The 18,841-nt window shown below is 39.5% G+C and overlaps 1 protein-coding gene across 3 annotated transcripts in view; it reads right to left on the minus strand.

Moving 5' to 3' along the window:
• Positions 1–18,841, minus strand: part of ATRN (attractin) — a 171,224-nt gene that overhangs the window by 100,070 nt on the left and 52,313 nt on the right. For all 3 annotated transcript variants that reach the window (XM_063659468.1, XM_054467960.2, XM_054467961.2), the window contains exons 2-6: positions 14,474–14,557; positions 10,133–10,246; positions 4,836–4,964; positions 3,229–3,434; positions 1,381–1,549 (exon numbers count right to left, since the gene is read on the minus strand). In XM_063659468.1, coding sequence (XP_063515538.1) covers positions 1,381–1,549; positions 3,229–3,434; positions 4,836–4,964; positions 10,133–10,246; positions 14,474–14,557 — 702 coding nt within the window. The remainder of the gene's footprint in view (positions 1–1,380; positions 1,550–3,228; positions 3,435–4,835; positions 4,965–10,132; positions 10,247–14,473; positions 14,558–18,841) is intronic.

Genomic DNA, 18,841 nt, shown 5'->3' on the forward strand with positions numbered 1-18,841 from the left:
TGTGCCACTCCTAGGGCTGGCAAACAGCTCTTCTGATGAAAAACATGAAAATGCCTAAAATCTGTGTACCTAAAAACTGTAATAAGATGTGACTTTAAATTCATATTCAGGAAAGCATTTGTGTTCCAGGCAAAGAAAATAGTTTGAATCTATGTATGGGGAAAGAAAAGAACCTGGAGGAAAACTACTAACCTGACCTGACCATTGAAGGAGTCTCATCAGAAATTAAAGGGCCTGAACAAAGGCAGCAGCAATGGGAATAGAGATCGGGCCAGTTCAATCCTACGCAAAAAGAACGAAGCTGGAAGCATCAGGTTACCCGACTTCAAACTATACTACTGGGCTACAGTAACAATAACAGCATGGCACTAGTACAAAAACAGACACATAGACCAACGGAACAGAATAGAGAGCCCAGAAATAAGGCTTCACACCTACAACCATCTGATCTTCAACCTCTGTCTCCCAGGTTCAAGCAATTCTCCCACCTCAGCCTCCTGAGCAGCTGAGACTACAGGTGCTGGCCACCGCACCTGGCTAATTTTTGTATTTTTAGTAGAGATGGGGTTTTATCATGTTGGCCAGGCTGGTCTCAAACTCCTGATCTCAAGTGATCCGCTGGCCTCAGCCTCTGAAAGTGCTGGGCTTATAGGCGTGGGCCACTGCGCCTAGCCTGTCCAAGTTTTATTATAGATGTTGCTCATGTTTCTCTGATTTTGCTAGACTAGTTGTGTGATGTGTTTTAACGACTATGTTTGGGGGGACGCAGAAATTAGGCCACCACTGCCATATTTCCAGAATCCCTTAATGAACAGATGCTGGTTTTTTTGACAATCTTCATTAATAGAAAATGCCTAGAAAAAAGTTCCAGGTAATAAAATCAGCAAGATTAAATGTTTATAAATTTTTTTCTACAAGTCCACCTCCATAGCTAATTCCACTATGACAACACATATTCTCCCTTCAAAATGAGCAGCACGGGATCAGCAAATAGACCTTGAACCCTGGGACGTATTAGACAATGGTATAATTTCCACTAGCAAACTATAAATTCAAACCATTTGACCTTGGAACTATTAATTAAATTAAAAGATAAAATAATCCCCTACTTATATAGAACTTACTACATATACTTAAAGCAAAACATCAGAGACAGTATTTGAAAAAGGTGAATGCTTATCATGACAATGAATTTTTTGTAGCATTCAATTTTAAAAACTCAACATATGTCAAAACAATTTGAAAGACTACTACCAAAATATTAACAGGAATTTTCTTTAGGTAGTAGAATGACTGGTGATTTATTTTTGCTTATCTGTGCTTTATAAATTTTCAAAATAAAAAACTAACCTTCTTGCAAAAATGTTTAAAACAACTTACGCTAGAACCATGTTATAATCTGAGTGGTTGAACATATATCCTCCAACAACCCACATAATGTTTCCGTTGACCACAGCTTTATGAGATGCTCTGGGGAGCTTTAAGTTAGAATATTCCTCTCGAGTCCAAAATGACTGGTTAGCTGGTACAGGAACTGAACATCCAGGACCTAATAAAAACATAATGAATTCGCTTCACAAAAGACAGCTTTAAAGCTTACTGCATTTCAAGTTTTAATATCTAAATGTAACAAATATTTAAATAATAGTCTTTCCTTTAGCATTTAAATATCAGACAAATCCTTTAATTTGTTATTTTAATTTATTCAGGGTATTGACCAAGGGTAAATCACATACTTTCTAATGATTACTTGACTATATCCAGGTTAGGGTTTTTTTGGTAATGAAATACCTGCTTAAGCAACTCTCAGGAGAAAGCACAGACAAATAAACAATTAACTCACATGAAAAATCTTAAGGATAAAATATACAGTTATCCCTCAATATCCACAGGGGATTGGTTCCAGGACCCCCTTGGTACCAAAATCCACAGATGCTCAAAGTCCCTAATATAAACGAGTGAGGTAACACTTGCATATGACCTACACACATCCTGCCATATACTCTAACTCACCTCTAGATTACTTATAATACTTAACACAATGTAAATGCTATGTAAATGGTTGTTTTCATATGTGTATCTTTTATTTGTATTATCTTTTTTTTTTTTTTTTTTTTGAGATGGAGTCTGGCTCTGTTACCCATGTTGGAGTGCAGTGGTATGATCTCGGCTCACTGCAACCTCCACCTCCAGGGTTCAAGACATTCTCCTGCCTCACCCTCCCGAGTAGCTGGGATTACAGGTGCCTGCCACCATGCCCAGCTAATTTTTGTATTTTTTAGTAGAGACAGGGTTTCACCATGTTGGCCAAGCTGTTCTCAAACTCCTGACCTCAGTGAGCCGCCTGCCTTGGCCTCCCAAAGTGCTGGGATTACAGGCATGAGCCACCACGCCCAGCCTGTATTATCTTTTATTGTGTTTTTTTCCTGAATATTTTCTACACGTGGTTGTTTGAATTTGCAGATGCAGAACTTGTGGATATGGAGGAATAAGTTTGATAACTAGACCTGGGAGCAATCATACAAACTATCCATCTTCTGGTAAGTCAAAAAACTTAAACAAATTGAAGAGACAGACTCCATTCTTGGGAGGTTTGGCTTCTGCTGCAATATTTGCACAATGGTAGACACTGAAATTCTTCAATTATTAACTCTACAATGTCAGCCAAACCCAACAAACTAAGGTATTTAAACAAGCATATTTCCTTTCAAAATAAAAAGGTTCTGAGGAAGGGGTAAGTTTACAAGGAAAATCACCAAATTAATAACAGTTATTATCACTCACCCCTTAAATAATTCCCTAAAGCTTCTTTAATTATTTCTGTAGATAACTATTAGCTAACTCCTTTAAGATTCTAATGTATAACTGACACCAATTTTCTCCGAACTTAGAGTGTGTTTCTGAGGAAATATCATTATTGTCAGCTCTTGTCTGATCTCCCAGCTTGGCTCTCTGCTACATCCTTTTATGACTGAGTCCAAGTTCTCCAACTTTCACAAACAGGATGCAAAAAATGGCCGACACTCTATAATTCTAGAGACCACAACCACACATGTATGAAATTGAAATTCATAAGCAGCTAGATAGAGGGATGTTTCAAGCTTAAATGCTACCTGGTATTTGATTAATATAAATTATATAGGTGCTAAGAATAAAGTCAATCTATAATTTACTTAGTGGGAATGTTTTATAAATGTAAGAAAAAATAAAAATGAAAGAAGCTCCTACCCTGCCAGTCTGAGAAGCAGGAGCATCCTCTGACATCACTTGAATTGCAGATGCCTCGATGAGGAAAACCACAGTTGTCGGTACAGTGAGGAATGTCACATGCTTCACCTTTCCAGTTTTCAGAACATTCACATTCAACAGTATTGCTGCTATTACTGATCTTACACTCTCCTCGGCCTGAGCAGTTATTTGGACACATATCAAAACTGTAAAAATAGCAGGGAAAATTACATTAACACAACGCAATGCTTTAACTTAGCATAACTTCCTCCCACACAAGTTTAAGAATCTCACTGTCTCAGCTCACTCACAAGTGTAACTGCAGTACTTAAGGATTCAGTCCAAATGGGTTTGCTCAACACTGCATAGCTAGAGCCTGAGGTACAAGTAATGAAATCAAATCAACCCTGCTGGATTCTCATAATAAGAGGATAAGAATAAATAACTCATAAAGTCAAAGAAATTACAAGGAGGTAGGAGATTTGTGCAGAACTGTTAGCTCCTCATGGGTGGGAGGACTATCCTATTCTTGGTAGTCTCCTAATGATAAGCTTTACACAGTTGCTGAATTCATGCTTGGAAGTCTGGGAAGGAAAAGAATAAAACAAACTGCCAACAATAAACTACCATCCTCATGGTACATATTCCTCTGTATACTCTCTGAAAATTTGTATTTAATAGAATTTAAGGTTACTGCCCAGATTGGTATATTTAAAATTCCTTAGTAATTTTATCTACTCATTTCAGATGGAAGAAGGCAGGCTAGTTTAACTTAATGTAAGAATTGAACTATGGCCAGGCGCAGTGGCTCACGGCTGTAATCTCAACACTTTGGGAGGCCGAGGTGGGCGAATCACGAGGTCAGGAGTTCGAGACCAGCCTGGCCAACATGGTGAAACCCCGTCTCTACTAAATATACAAAAAATTAGCTGGGAGTAGTGGCGGGCGCCTGTAATCCCAGTTACTCAAGAGGCTGAGGCAGGAGAATTGCTTCAACCCAGGAGGTGGAGGTTGCAGTGAGCCAAGATCATTCCACTGCACTCCAGCCCGGGTGACAGAGTGAGACTCTGTCTCAAAAAAAAAAAAAAGAATTGAACTATAACGCATCTCATAATAATATAAGATAATTGTACTGACAGTGCTTTGAAACAATGTAATTCAGAATTTAAAAGGGGGGATAAATGGACTATCAAGGTACTTTAATGAGTATAGATTTCTTCTACTATTGAGTACATGACAACTACTAATATTTGTTGAGCTGTACTTTGTAAAATTCCAACGTTTCCGTCTATTAGCAGAAAAGTCCCTCTCTTCTAGGAGAAGTTCAACAGCACCAACACCTGGGTTTAAATTGTGGTCCCACCAGTTACTTTGACAATCAACTAACCTTTTCCTGCCAGTTTCCTCAATTATAAATGAGCAGAAAAACAGAGCCCAGACCTCACTGAACTTTATAGAAGAATTTTAAATGAGAAAATCCATGTAAACTGCCTGACGCTATGCCTGGCACAATGTAAGCTCTCAATCTATGTTAGCCATTATTGTTGTTAAAACATAGTAGATAGTCTCCTGAATGAAATCACAAACACTAGACTTAAGTATCTTACCTGTAAGTAATATTAAATCCAGTCAAATTATAAGCAGCATCACTAAAAAAATGCAGCAGGGCATAACCTGATGTGGCAACAACCTCAGGGACAGTCTCATTGCCATCTCTCTCAGGAACAATGAGGCCACTGAAATGAAAACACACTTCTTATAGAGGGAAGCACCAGCACAGACATGTCAAATTGTAGCAGACAGAAATCAAAAACAAATCCGTCCTTATAATTTAAAAACCACATCCAGGAAGACAAGCAAATTCCTGTGATAAACACATAGTGCTACCCTATTAGTTCTGGATCCTTGAGGAACAGATCTGAATCTTTTGCTAGGCTTCTTTTATTCTGAGTTGTATTTCTAATGAGATTTGAAATCAATGGCCCTATTCTTTTTCTTATAAAACTTTTTATACTGCTTCTTTGAAAAAATAAACCTCCACAATCACATAAAGTAACAAATTTTATGAGTGATGAATACCACCCATATATTGCTGAAAGACACGAGTTTTTTTTTGAGACAGAGTTTCGCTCTTGTTGCCCAGGCTGGAGTGCAGTGGTGCAATCTTAGTACAACCTCTGCATCCCGGGGTTCAAGCGATTCTCCTGCATCAGCCTCCTGAGTAGCTGGGATTACAGGTGCCCACCACCATGCCCAGCTAATTTTTTATAGTTTTAGTAGAGACAGCGTTTCATCATGTAGGCCACGCTGGTCTCGAACTCCTGACCTCAGGTGATCCACCCACCTCGGCCTCCCAAAATGTAGGGATTACAGGCGTGAGCCATTGTGCCCAAGATATTTTATATAAAATAGTTATATAAGAATATGAAGAAGCTAAACAAACACCCATAACTCCAACACCGTTAGTATTCTGATGCATTTTCTTAGCCTAATTGATATTATTTACATTGTATATTCTATTTTACAAATAAAACTTATGCATTTTCTATATCATTAAAAGCTCCCTAGGTTCTCCTTAGGACCTCACTCACAACCCAGCACATGATAGATTCTAAATGTTTGTTGTGTGACTGGTAAAAAAAAAAAAAAAAAAAAAAAAACCTTACTGAGTAAAACGATCTAAATGATGCCTTTAAGACTCTAGAGCCATAATACCAACTTGCTTTCCAGAAGAGATATGTGATTTGAAATCATATCAATACAGAATGAAGGGTCCACCCCACTTCACTCTGCCAACAGCAAGGACTACTAGTTCTATTTTAATTTTGCTAATTTAATAAGTAAAAAGCAATTTTTAAATTGTGGTTCTGAGTTCTTTTTACTCCTGAGGTTAATTGTTTTTCTTATGCCTACCTGCTGTTGCATTTCTTCATATATCCATGATTTTTGCCCCATTATTGATTCACCACCACCACCACCATCACATTTGGTAAAAGCCTAGATCCTTGCCAGGCCCTACACAATCCGTCCCAGACACACAACCTCATGCTCATTCACTCTGACCTAGCAATTCTATATCTTTGTAGAAGAAATACTTGCTCATGTACACGATGACCAATATACAAGAATCCAAACCACAGCACTGTTCAGATGGCAACAGGTTGAAACCCATCTAAATGCTCATGCCCAGAAATCTGACTGCATGAGTCACTGCATATTACACAGGTCTGCGGGACTAACAAGAAGCTCATCAGGCATTCTGATAAGCGCATGGGGGGAGAAGCAAGCTGCAAAACAATGGACCGTACATGTGTACACTTACACATACCTATGTAAATGCATACAAAAATGGCTGGAAGAGTCCATAAGCAAGGAATGAAAATAAGGAGGGAAAGGGATTTTCGTTCCTTTTGTTTTGCTTTGTTTTGTTTTGAGACAAGGTCTCACCCAAGGTCTAGCCCAAGCTAGAGTGCAGTGGCATGATCACAGCTCACTGCAGTCTTGACCTCCTGGGCTCAAGAAATCCTCCCACCTCAGCCTCCTGAGTGACTGGGACTACAAGCACACACCACCATGGCTGGTTAATTTTTAAGATTTTTTGTACAGATGAGGTCTCACCCTGTTGCCCAGGCTGGTCTTGAACTCCTGGGATCAAGTAATCCTCCTACCTTGGCCTCACGAAGTGTTGGGGTTACAGGCCTGAGCCACTGTGCCTGGCCCTCCATTCAATTTTTTTTTTTTTTTTTCTTGAGACCGAGTCTCGCTCTGTCACCCAGGCTGGAGCGCAGTGGTGCAATCTCGGCTCACCACAACCTCCACCTCCCTGGTTTAAGCAATTCCCCTGCCTCAGCCTCCTGAGTAGCTAGGATTACAGGCGCACCCCACCATGCCCAGATGATTTTTTTTGTATTTTTAGTACAGATGGGGTTTCACCATGTTGGCCAGACTGGTCTTGAACTCCTAATCTCAGGCAATTCGCCCACCTCGGCCTCCCAAAGTGCTGGGATTACAGGTGTGAGCCACCACGCCTGGCCCTTCAATTTTTAATATGAAGACAGAACTCTAGGAACTCTGAAACTCTGGTGCTCCAGGAATTACAAAACAGTGATGCATTTTCTACTATGTATTCAACTAACAAATATTTACTAAGCACTTACTACATGTGAGTCACTGTTCTAGGTACCAGGAATACAACAGCGAATAAGACTATGTCCCTGCCTTCACGTAGTTCACATTAGAAAAACAACAGATAAGCCCAGATACTCCCCACACAGGTGTGTGTATACGTAATGCCAGGTAGAGACAAATGCTATGAAAGGAAAGAGAGCAGAGGGAAAGAACAGAAGGTGCTACTTTAGAAAGGGTGAAAGGAAGGCCTCTTAGGTGACATTTGATTGGAGATGTAAATGAAGGGTTAACCATCATCAGGCTTTCACTGGTTATATACACCAGAATCCCTTGAAATGCAGAAGGAATAAGTACTGACAAGATCAGGGCCACCTGGACACAGGTATGTCAAAAGCAATCTTTGGCCGGGTGCAGTGGCTCACACCTGTAATCTCAACACTTTGGGAGGCCAAGGTGGGATGACTGCTTGAGCCCAGGAGTTCAAGACCAGCCTGGGCAACATGGTGAGACCCCGTCTCTACAAAAAAAAAAAAAAAAAAAAAAAAATTATCTGGGCATAGTGTTGCATTTTTGTGGTCCCAGCTACTGGGGAGGCTGAGGTGGGAGCATCTCTTGAGCCCAGGAGGTTGAGGATGCAGTGAGCTACATTCCTGCCTCTGCACTCCAGCCTGGGGGAGAAAGAAAAGGAAAAGGGAAGGGGAAGGGAAGGAAGAAGGGGAAGGAGAAGGGGAGGGGAAGGGAGAAGGGGAAGGGGTAACGGAAAGGTGAAAGGGGAAGGGGAAAGGGGAAGGGGAAAGGGGAAGGAGAAAGGGGAAGAGGAGGTGGAAGGGGGAAGGGGAAGTGTTCCTCTAGATCACACAGTTTAACAACTGCCCCACCAACATATAACTTTCCAAAAAAAAAAAAAAAAAAAACTCTAAAAGGAATAATGTTTTTTTGAAGAATTTTCTCAGCCACTCTCTCTGATCTACCACCGCTACCACTGTTTATCAAATACACAGTCCAGGTGAACCACAGAGTGACGTATACCTGCTTGGCTCATGTTCCTACAAGGCTCCTGATAAGCTGATTCAAAGTGCCTGGCATACAACAAGAGCTCTGTGAATTCTGATTAACAAACACAGTAACAAGTGAATCCCCAACAAGCACTATTATGATAACATCACATTTAGTTTTGGGGCTTGTATTAAAGTTTGGGGTGCTTTTTGCTACAAGTTATGTTTCAAATGCTGGCATAAACACATACACTCCAACACTTGGCCAATGCCATTTTAAATGCTCAGCACAGCCATCCACCCTGCTCTTTGGCCTTGTAAGTGAACCTCTAAACCCAGAAAATGGCCTTGGTTCTCAGTTCAAAGATACGTCAGAGAGATTTCTACGCCAAAGCGGGTAGAAAAACACGAGGGCACAATAGTCGCCTGATCTCCTGTCCTTGTGTACTGTTTGCTCCCTGTTACCTCCCTCACCCACATGGGACATCAGCCAGACGAGCCCCACGTGAGAAACACAAAAAATATTTGTTGAACTGATTTCTTTTTAAAGTAAAGGAAATAAAATGTTTGAGACAAAGAAATTTAGAAAGCCAGTTGCAGGTGAAAAACTGAAAACTATGGTTTCCTAAGGGGAAATGCATTTTAGAAAAATATACAGTCATACACCACATAATGACATATGGTCAACAATGGACCACATATATGACAGAGGTTGCATGAGATTATAATACTGTATTTTTTTCGGTACCTTTCCATGTATAGATATGTTTAGATATACAAATATTACCATTGGGTTACAATTACCTACAGTATTTAGTACAGTAAGATGCTGTACAGATTTGTGGCCTAGGTACAATAGGCTGTACCATATAAGCAGGGTGTACAGTAGGCTATACCATCTATTTGTATAAATACACCCTATGATGTTTACACAATGATGAAATCATCTAATAACACATTTCTCAAAACCTATTCCTGCTGCTAAGTGACACATGACTGTATCTTAAAATCCTCTATCAAGTAAAAGGAAGAAAACTAGAGATAGTTTTGAATTCCAATGTGGCCAAAAACATAATAAACAACACAGCTACTTGCTGCTAATCAAAAGTAAAACACCCAAACAATTCAGAACAGTCCATATATTTGGTGTTAAACTGCTTCTGTTTAACTACTAATGTAAATGTACTTATTGAAAAAATATATATATAATAAGTATGTTCCTCATTTCTCCACAGGTAGCCACTGTTCATTTTATGTGTACTGTTCCAAAAAGTTTCCCTCACTCATGATGCACATACACACACACACACACACACACACACACACACACACACACGCACACACAATTATATTTGAATTCAACAAATAACTCCTGAAGGCCTATGCAGTGGGCAATACACAAGGAACATGATGGATATTATTCCTGATTTAAATTTTTCACAGAAATAGTATCATTCAATATATCACTCTCAAAACATTTTGTAACGATAAACTTCACCACCACCACAAGGAGCAGGTGAACTTAACAGAACTATCACAATTTTACAGATCAGGAAACTGAAAAGAGAAGTCAAGTACCATGCCTAGAAACTTACCCAGGGCTACAGAAACCAAGTTAGCACTAACACACAAGTGATGGGACTCAAGAACTAGTATTCTTTCCATTAAATAAATGTGTTAAGTGATAATAAAGGTGAACCCAGTAAGAATGCAATCCAGAAGATATGTTTAAATTTAGAAATCAAACAATGATGAAAGAATGCTTGTAAGACTGAGCTTACCTAAATGCAGCAACCAGTGGTGCATAAATTGAGTCCCCATCATAAACGTATAAATGGTCCCAACTACACTCTGTAGCAAAATGATTGAAACGAAGTCTCATTATTCTATTTGGCCTGAAAAGAATAAAAAAAAAAGTAATTTATAATAAACTTATCACAACTATCAGACATTTGAGAATATAAAAATTCAGATTTTTAAATTAATAATATGTAACACAGTCTAACAACTGCCCCATCAGTATTCCTTCATTTGTCAAAGATTTATTTAGTACTCTCCATGTGCAAGAGACTACTAAACATGCAATGGGAAACAAAACTGATGTGGCCCATGATTCTGGGCCTTACAGTCCATTCAGTGGCCACTCTTTAACGGCTTCTGAACCAACCCATTAGCCCTTCCATTTCTGCACTTCCTTATTCAACTTCAGCTTCCACACTACGTCATTTTATAAACATGCCTGCCAATCCTCTAAATTTGCCAGCCCCTCTGATTTTTCATGACACTGGCTGGCAAAAGCTCTGTTGTACAGGAAACCAGTTATCTGCTCTCAGATTGAACCAGGAAAAAAAAAGTGGGAGGGGGCGGTGGAGGAAAAAAAAAAAACAAAAAACTAAGCTGTATTGAAGAAAGCCATACTTCTATACCACACCACTGGATAGACTGGTTCCAGCAATGGTCTCTGCTCTCCAACTGCAAATGGCACTTAGATTCTGCCAGCAGTCCTACCAATTCTCGCTCCCTCTCCACAACTGCTACTCTCAATGACTATTTCAAACCACCCAGTCCCACCTTCCTGCTTATGCTCAGCAACCAGACAAAAAACCCTAAAATTCCCATTTTCCAAAATTCTATACCTATCTGCTTCTCTTTCTGTTTCTCAAATATTTGACATCTCCCTCTCATCTGGAACTTTTGCATCCACATTCAAATCTGCTTAAGTATCACATATTTTACAAAAATAAAAACAAAAAGCCTCAAATCCCAACTCTCCCTCTACCAAATACCTGCCCTACCCTTTCTCCTCCTAAAAAGGTAAAACTTCACAGAAGACTTTGCTTCCTCCAGTGCCTCTATCTCACTCACCCCTTCACACTCTAGTCTGGCTTCAGCCCAACACTCCACTCAGAAAGCTCTGGGAATATCAACATCATTATATCCTGCTGATGCCTAATTCTATTTCTCCAGTTTAGGTCTTTCCTATACCCTACACTTTTCTAACATCTCTAGGTTAACAACTAAATAAATATATAAACAAGTAAACTCAGATGGTGATGAGTACTGTGAAGAAATTAAAAGAAGGTGATGTGGCAGTGCAAAAAGTAGTAGGGAGATAGGCCAGTAAGCTTCGGAGATATGAGAATGACAAGAGACAAGCCATGTGAAAAGCGCCGGGGAAAACGTTTCAGATGGAGGGAATAGCATGGTCTTAAGGGAGAAAGAGGCTGATGTGTCCAAACAACATGAAGAAAATCAGCATGCCTGAAACACAGCAAACAGATAAAACCTTGAGAGATGAGAAGTGGGAGGTGGGCAAGGGGCAAAAGCAGAAATCAGGAGGCCAATTTCAAGGCTATTATGTGGCCCAGGAGAGAGACAATGGTGGGTCTCCCAGTTGTAGAGATGGAGGTGAAAAGCAGTCTGGTGATGGATTGGGGAGACATTCTAAACGGAAAACTGACAGAACTTACTGACAGGCTAAATGTGGGGAATAAGGAAATGAGGAATGAGAGTTTGTTGCTTAGTTTTTCACTTATGCTGAGGAGGAACAACCATTGAGAGCACATTCAGAAAAACAGTGGAGGAGGGCGTCAGGTGGCAATGAACTGATAGGACATAGCAGAGCTCCTTAGAGCAGCAGTTCTCAAAATGAAGTCCACAAAATGCTACACACCCTGAGACCCTTATGGGAGGTCCCAGGAGGTCAAAACTATATTCACAGTAAAACTAAGATAGCATATATTTTATCACCATGCTGGCATTTACTAATGGTTCAAGGAGAAATGGTGAGTGAAACTGTGGGCATCTTAGAACAAATCGAGACAACAGCGGCAAATGGTACTAGTGATCACTGCTATTCTTCACCACCAACCACTCATAGAAAAAAGAAAAACTGCCAGTTTCATTTAAGGATATCTTGATTAAGCAGTTAAAAACTTCTAATGTTATTAAATCTTGACCAATTAGTAGACATCTCTTTAATATTCTGACAAGATGGAGAGTAAATATAAAACACTTCTTTTGCCTAATAGAAGCACAGTGGTTTTCTCAATGAAAACCACTTTTGCAACTGTTTAAGTTGCTAGCTGAACTAGCTACTTTTTTCTTAGAACACCATTTACCATGTTTACTTGAAAGAACAATCAATAAACTATGGTTATTCAGAGTTGGATATCTGGCAGACATTTTCTTAAAAATGAGGAAAGTAAGCCTGCCACTTCAAAGAAAACAACTGACAGTATTTGCTGCCAAAGATAAAATTACAAGCTTTCAAGTAGTAATTAGAATTTTGGAAAATTTGTTATCTGCCATACTTAGAACTTTTTGAGGAGACTGATGGTGATACTAACCAATGTGATTTTTAAAATATTATGTAATGGAATAAATATATCAACATATGGAAGATCTGCATAATTCAATGACCTGTTGTTTTCCAAATGACCTATATATCATGTTACCAAAACATGGATGGGCAAAAGATCCATTCAGTGCAAGAAAACCAACGGATTTTAATTTAACAAGTACCAAAAGTTTCTTAACATAGTTTCAGATTCTATACTGCAATTTACTTTTAAGAAATTACTACTTGTTAAGTTTTGATGTGGTATCAAAGAAGACTATATACAATCATTTTAAAATGCTGTACTATTAAAATCTCTTTTTTCCTACTTCATATTCAAGTGAGGCCTCATCTTCTTGACACACTTCAACCACAATAACATACTGCAACAGAGTGAATGCAGAAGATATGATAATCCAGCTGTCTTTTATTAAGCTAGACATTAAAGAGACTTGCAAAAATGTAAAACAATGCCATCCTTTTCACTACAATTTTTTAAATATAGGGTTTTTTTCATTAAAATATCATTTGTACTAACATGGCTTATAATTGTTGCTTTTAAGTGAATAAATAGTATTTCTTGGTTGTAAGTTCTAATATGGTGAACACAGATAGATAAACATAAACTTATTTGGGGCCGGGTGCAGTGGCTCACATCTGTAATCCCAGCACTTTGTGTGGCCAGGGCAGGCGGATCACTTGAGGTCAGGAGTTCCAGACCAGCCTGGCCAACATGGTGAAACCCCGTCTCTACTACAAGATACAAAAACTTAGCTGGGCATGGTGGCACATGCCTGTAATCCCAGCTACTCGGAAGGCTGAGGCAGGAGAATCGCTTGAACCCGGGAGGCGGACGTTGCAGTGAGCCGAGATCACACCACTGCACTCCAGCCTGGGCCACAGAGCGAGACGCCATCTCAAAATAAATAAAATAAATAATAAACAAACTTATTTGGAATCCTCAAAGTTTAAGAGTGTAAAGAGGTCCTGAGACCAAAAAAGTCTGAGAAGTACTGCTTTAAAAGTCTCCCATAAAGACAAGTAGAAAAAAGGCCAACAGCTAGAGGGACACAGTGGGTCCAGAGAAGGGATCATTTAGGCAATAATAGTTATTACAATTTTCTTATCCACAACAAAAATAGATACTTAGAAAAATAACATAATATTGCAATTTTCTAATGCTTTAAGCAAACCATTAGCTGGGCGCAATGGCTCACGCCTGTAATCCCAGCACTTTGGGAGACTGAGGCGGGCGGATCACTTGAGGTCAGGAGTTCGAGACCATCCTGGTTAACATGGTGAAACCCCTTCTCTACTAAAAATACAAAATTAGCCTGGCGTGGTGGCATGCACCTGTAATCCCAGCTACTCAGGAGCTGACTCAGGAGAATCGCTTGAACCTGGGAGGTGGAGGTTGCAGTGAGCCGAGATCACGCCACTGCACTCCAGCCTGGGTGACAAGAGCAAAACTCTGTCCCATTAAAAAAAAAAAAAAAAAAAAAAAAAAATATATATATATATATATATATATGTAACCATTTCTGAACTATTACAGTTGGAAATACACAAATTTGTGGTGTGTACAATTCATTTGCAGCATTAAATCAACATGAAACTTTTAAATTAATGAAGGCTAAGATAAAATTCACTTGTCAAATGAAAGGTTATCAAGTAATGTTTTAACAACTTTGTTACAGATTGTTAATTTTATTTGTGGGAAAACTAATGTCACACTGACTTCTATGCTAAAAAAACAAAAATTAAGTCAGCCATTTCTACTTACTGTCCTTCAATGAGCCATGTGCACTTCGTTTTATATTTATAATTTCCAGGTCCATCTGTTACAAACCCAGAAGATCCAGTTAGTCTGTAATTTAAATCAAGAAAGAAAACTTAAGTCTGCTATATTAATTTCATATATTTTTATGTATTTTATATATTTTCATATATTAATATTTCTTAATTCTTAATATAATACAAATTAAACATAATGGGTACATTAACACATACTATAACCAGTAGAAAATGACTAGTTATATTCAGGTTGCATAAATTTAGATGAAACAAATACTTATCACATACATTAAAAAAGACAGAAAAATGTTAAAACCAACAGGAATGAACAAAACATACCTAAATCTTATCTTAATTTTATGTCATCCTTTTTCCTTTTGGTAAAGATGGGTCTCGCTACATTGCCCAGGCTGGTCTCAAATTCCTGGCCTCAAGAGATCCTCCTCCCACCTGGGCTTCCCAAAGCACCAGAATTACAGGCTTGAGCCTTCACACCCAGCCATAAATTTCTTAAATTTATTTTTTGCAGAGACAGTCTCACGATGTTGCCCAGGCTTGAATTTCTGGCCTCAAGCAATCCTCCTGTCTTGGCCTCCCAAAATGCTGGGCTTATGGGCATGAGCACTGCAACCAGCAAGTATCTGTTGCTATATAAACATTTTTAATATTTAAGAAGGACGCTATTTCCTTCATCATGGCCGTTTCCAGATATTTTTCTTCCCTCTTTCATCAACACCAGCCACTCTGAACACATGCTCGCTTCTGGATCTGCCTCCCTTACCTTCTGACTCATCTCCCAGCTACTCCTAATGCACTAAAGATATTAACAAATCGTTCACTCTCTTCCACTCATCTGCATCAACATCTAAGATGTTCCATCCAAAATCCAGTCTCTCCATTTCTTAACCTCGCCATTAACTATCTTTTCCTCCACCCCTCTTTAGCCATCCCCTTCTCTGGCCCTTGCTACTACCAGTAACAACATTACCACAAAAAAAGCACCCTAACCACTGACTACTATCTCATCTCTCCAGTTCATTTAGCCTGTTTCCCCCTTTCCAATGAGACTTCGGCCCCACAGAGACCACCAATCCACTGAACTATCAGTTCTTCACTGCTTACTACCTACCATCCACACATTTCACTTTCTCACATACCTAGTTAAGACTCCATAATCCATCACAAGAATCATATCCTGCAAACTCCTTGATGTTCTTGCCTTTCTCTCCCTCTGCTGTACTTGCCTGATAGAGATGTATCCATGCCTTACTCCCCAAAATCCATTCCACCCCAAAATGTTAGTCGAAGCCAATCATGTTTTCCCATGCCCCTTGCCACTGACTGATTAGAAATGTGTATCAATTAAAATTAAGTGTGGGCCGAGCATGGTGGCTCTTGCCTGAAATCACAGCAGTTTGGAGGCTGAGGCAGGAGGACTGCTTGAGGCCGCGAGTTCAAGATCAGGCTGGCCAACACAGCAACACCCTCATCTCTACTTTAAAAAAAGAATATATATATCTATATAGATATAGATATACATCATATATAGATATAGATGTAGAAAAAAGACTAGGCTTTAATGCAACTGACAGAAAAACCTAAATGGTAAGGGACTAACCACCAACATAAAAAAATCCAAAGGTAAGCAATCCAGAGCATGTAATGCATTTCCATGATCATCAGGGACCTAATGCTGTTCTATACTATTGCTCTGTCATCCCCAACATGTGGCTTCTACCTCATAATCCAAGATAGCGGCTCAAGCTCCAGCTATTATACCCAAATTCTACCCAGCAGGAAGGAGGAAAAGAAAATGGGGGGGGGGGGTACACCCTCTCTTCCTCTGTTAAGTCACACATGAAAATTCAACTTACATTCTATTAGCCAGAAGTTACTGACATGTCTACAAGTAGAGGGAGGCTGAAAAATGCAGCCGTTATCCCAGATGATCATGTACCCATCAAAAAATCAGAATTCTTTTTACTAGAGAAGTAGAAAAAGGCTATGATGTGTAACCATGAATCTCTGACACAGCATGTAATCTAATACTTAGATGTGAGGGCACATCTGATGGATGATTTCCAGGAAATATTTTCTTATTCTTAAGAAAGTGTGTGGACAGGGAGACATGCCACCTAGATCTCCTCTTCAAGGAAGGACTTGCTGCCAGTGGCAGCAGGGAATGTGGTCAGCAGAACATCAATTCCTTCAGGGGCTGCCTTGCTGCAGGTCATGCCCTTCCCATGGCAGCCCATACCATAAAGAGGCCCATACCATAGGCCGGACGCAGTGGCTCACGCCTGTAATCCCAGCACTTTGGGAGGCTGAGGCAGGCAGATCACGAGGTCAGGAGATCGAGACCATCCTGGCTAACACAGTGAAACCCCGTCTCTACTAAAATTACAAAAATTTAGCTGGGTGTGGTGGTGGGCGCCTGTAGTCCCAGCTACTCGGGAGGCTGAGGCAGGAGAATGGCGTGAACCCGGGAGGCAGAGCTTGCAGTGAGCCGAGATCGCACTACTGCACTCCAGCCTGGGCGACAGAGTGAGATTCTGTCTTAAAAAAAAAAAAAAGAGTATAAAGGCCCAAGCATTTCAATCCAACGTGGGACAACTCAAATAAGCAATCCTGCCCCCAGAGTTCCCCTTTGTCGGGCCTGCATTGGAGCTCAACTTCTTCCTTTGCCTAATTATGCTTTTCCTTCCAATAACACCTTCCTCTACAATACTATAATCAAGTTGTAACCCAAACTCAGCCTTAGCAAATGCTTTTAAAAAAACAACCTATGATAAACATCCAAGAAGAGACCATTCTTCTCTATCCGGACTTTGCTGTGGCTGGATTTTACAGCTGGAAGTACTACAGCCTGAACACAACGCCTGTGCTATGCCTGAACACAAAGCCAACACCAAGAATGACAAATCAAAGGAATGCAAAGTCCCTGAAAACAGTATCAACCACCCACAAAAACCACCTTACTCTAGGCTTCCAGTTTCTTAGGTAAATTTCCCACTGGTTATTGTTTTATTGCATGTGTGTGTATACACACTTCCTTGATTCTTTGTCTTGGGGCCTAACATAAAAGGTTTTATGGCTCTCCACTATGCTGCTTCTGCTCCTAAGAGTTTCAGTGGACTGCACATGAACCCTTAGGTTTGCAAATCAGCATCAGTTTTATAAAACAAATATTTGTGTTTTTTGTTTTTGAGACAGAATCTCACTCTGACACCCAGGCTGGAGTGCAATGGCAAGCTCAATGGCTCACTCCAGCCTCAAACTCCCGGGCTCAGGTGATCCTCCTACCACAGCCTTTGGAGTAGCTGGGACTACAGGCACACACCACTATGCCTAGCTAATTTATTTTAATTAATTTTTTCTTAGAGATGAGTCTTGCTATGTTGCCCAGGCTGAGAAATAGGTCAGTTTTATTTTAAATGTTTCCTTAGTATCTTTAAACATACATATTTATATAATTTTACAGATAATGCATAGATATGATCACAGACAAATTTTGTTGTTGTTGTTGTTGTTGTTTTTTTAACCTACTTCCCCAGTTACTCTGACCCACCCTTGACCAAGGTAAACATTTAACCACCTACCAGGAATTCTTAAATACTTTTCTTCATACTCACAAACCTATGATATAGGCATGGTTCTCTTAAATTATTTTTTGGTTACACAAATTATTATATACCTTTCTGCATCTTTCTTTGCTCACTCAACAAAACCTTACGGAAATTTCTCAAACTAATCTGGTATTAGTCTAATTTATTTTTTCTTTATGTAGCATAATATCCCACCTATGGAGGTATCATTTTTTCCTGCCTTTCCCTACTAATGTTCATTTTGTTTTCAGTTGGCTAACAATATGCACATCACTGCAATAAAGATCCCTATACATATGGCCTTACTTGGGCTTTTATTTCTAAGAATAGAAATCTTGGGAGGAGGTATACTAGGCCAAAAGGAATACAAATTTTAATTGTTAACCAAGTTGTCAAATTATTTTCCAAAAGGCTGTAACAATTCACATTTGCACCAGCAATGTATGAGAATATGCTATTCCCCACATCCTCTCAGCATTAGGTGTTCCTGTTTCTTTTAAATTATGTGAGTTTTTAATTCAAAATTCCCTGTGTTCTAATACATGGCCAACAAGTGGTTACTGAAAGTTTAAAGGAATTTGAAAGAGAAAGGCCAGGAATATCAACCTAAAATTTCAGGTCAAGTTTTACAGTATCATTGATAATCTAGGTGTGGGCATGGGCAACACCTGTACACTAGGAAAACCTAGTTCACTGGCAGTCACACAAAGGCATCAAACTGAAAGGCATTTCAATAATGCAAGTATGAAGAA

Source organism: Pongo pygmaeus, chromosome 21 (genome assembly GCF_028885625.2).
Source record: "Pongo pygmaeus isolate AG05252 chromosome 21, NHGRI_mPonPyg2-v2.0_pri, whole genome shotgun sequence".
NCBI classification, from domain to species: domain Eukaryota; kingdom Metazoa; phylum Chordata; class Mammalia; order Primates; family Hominidae; genus Pongo; species Pongo pygmaeus.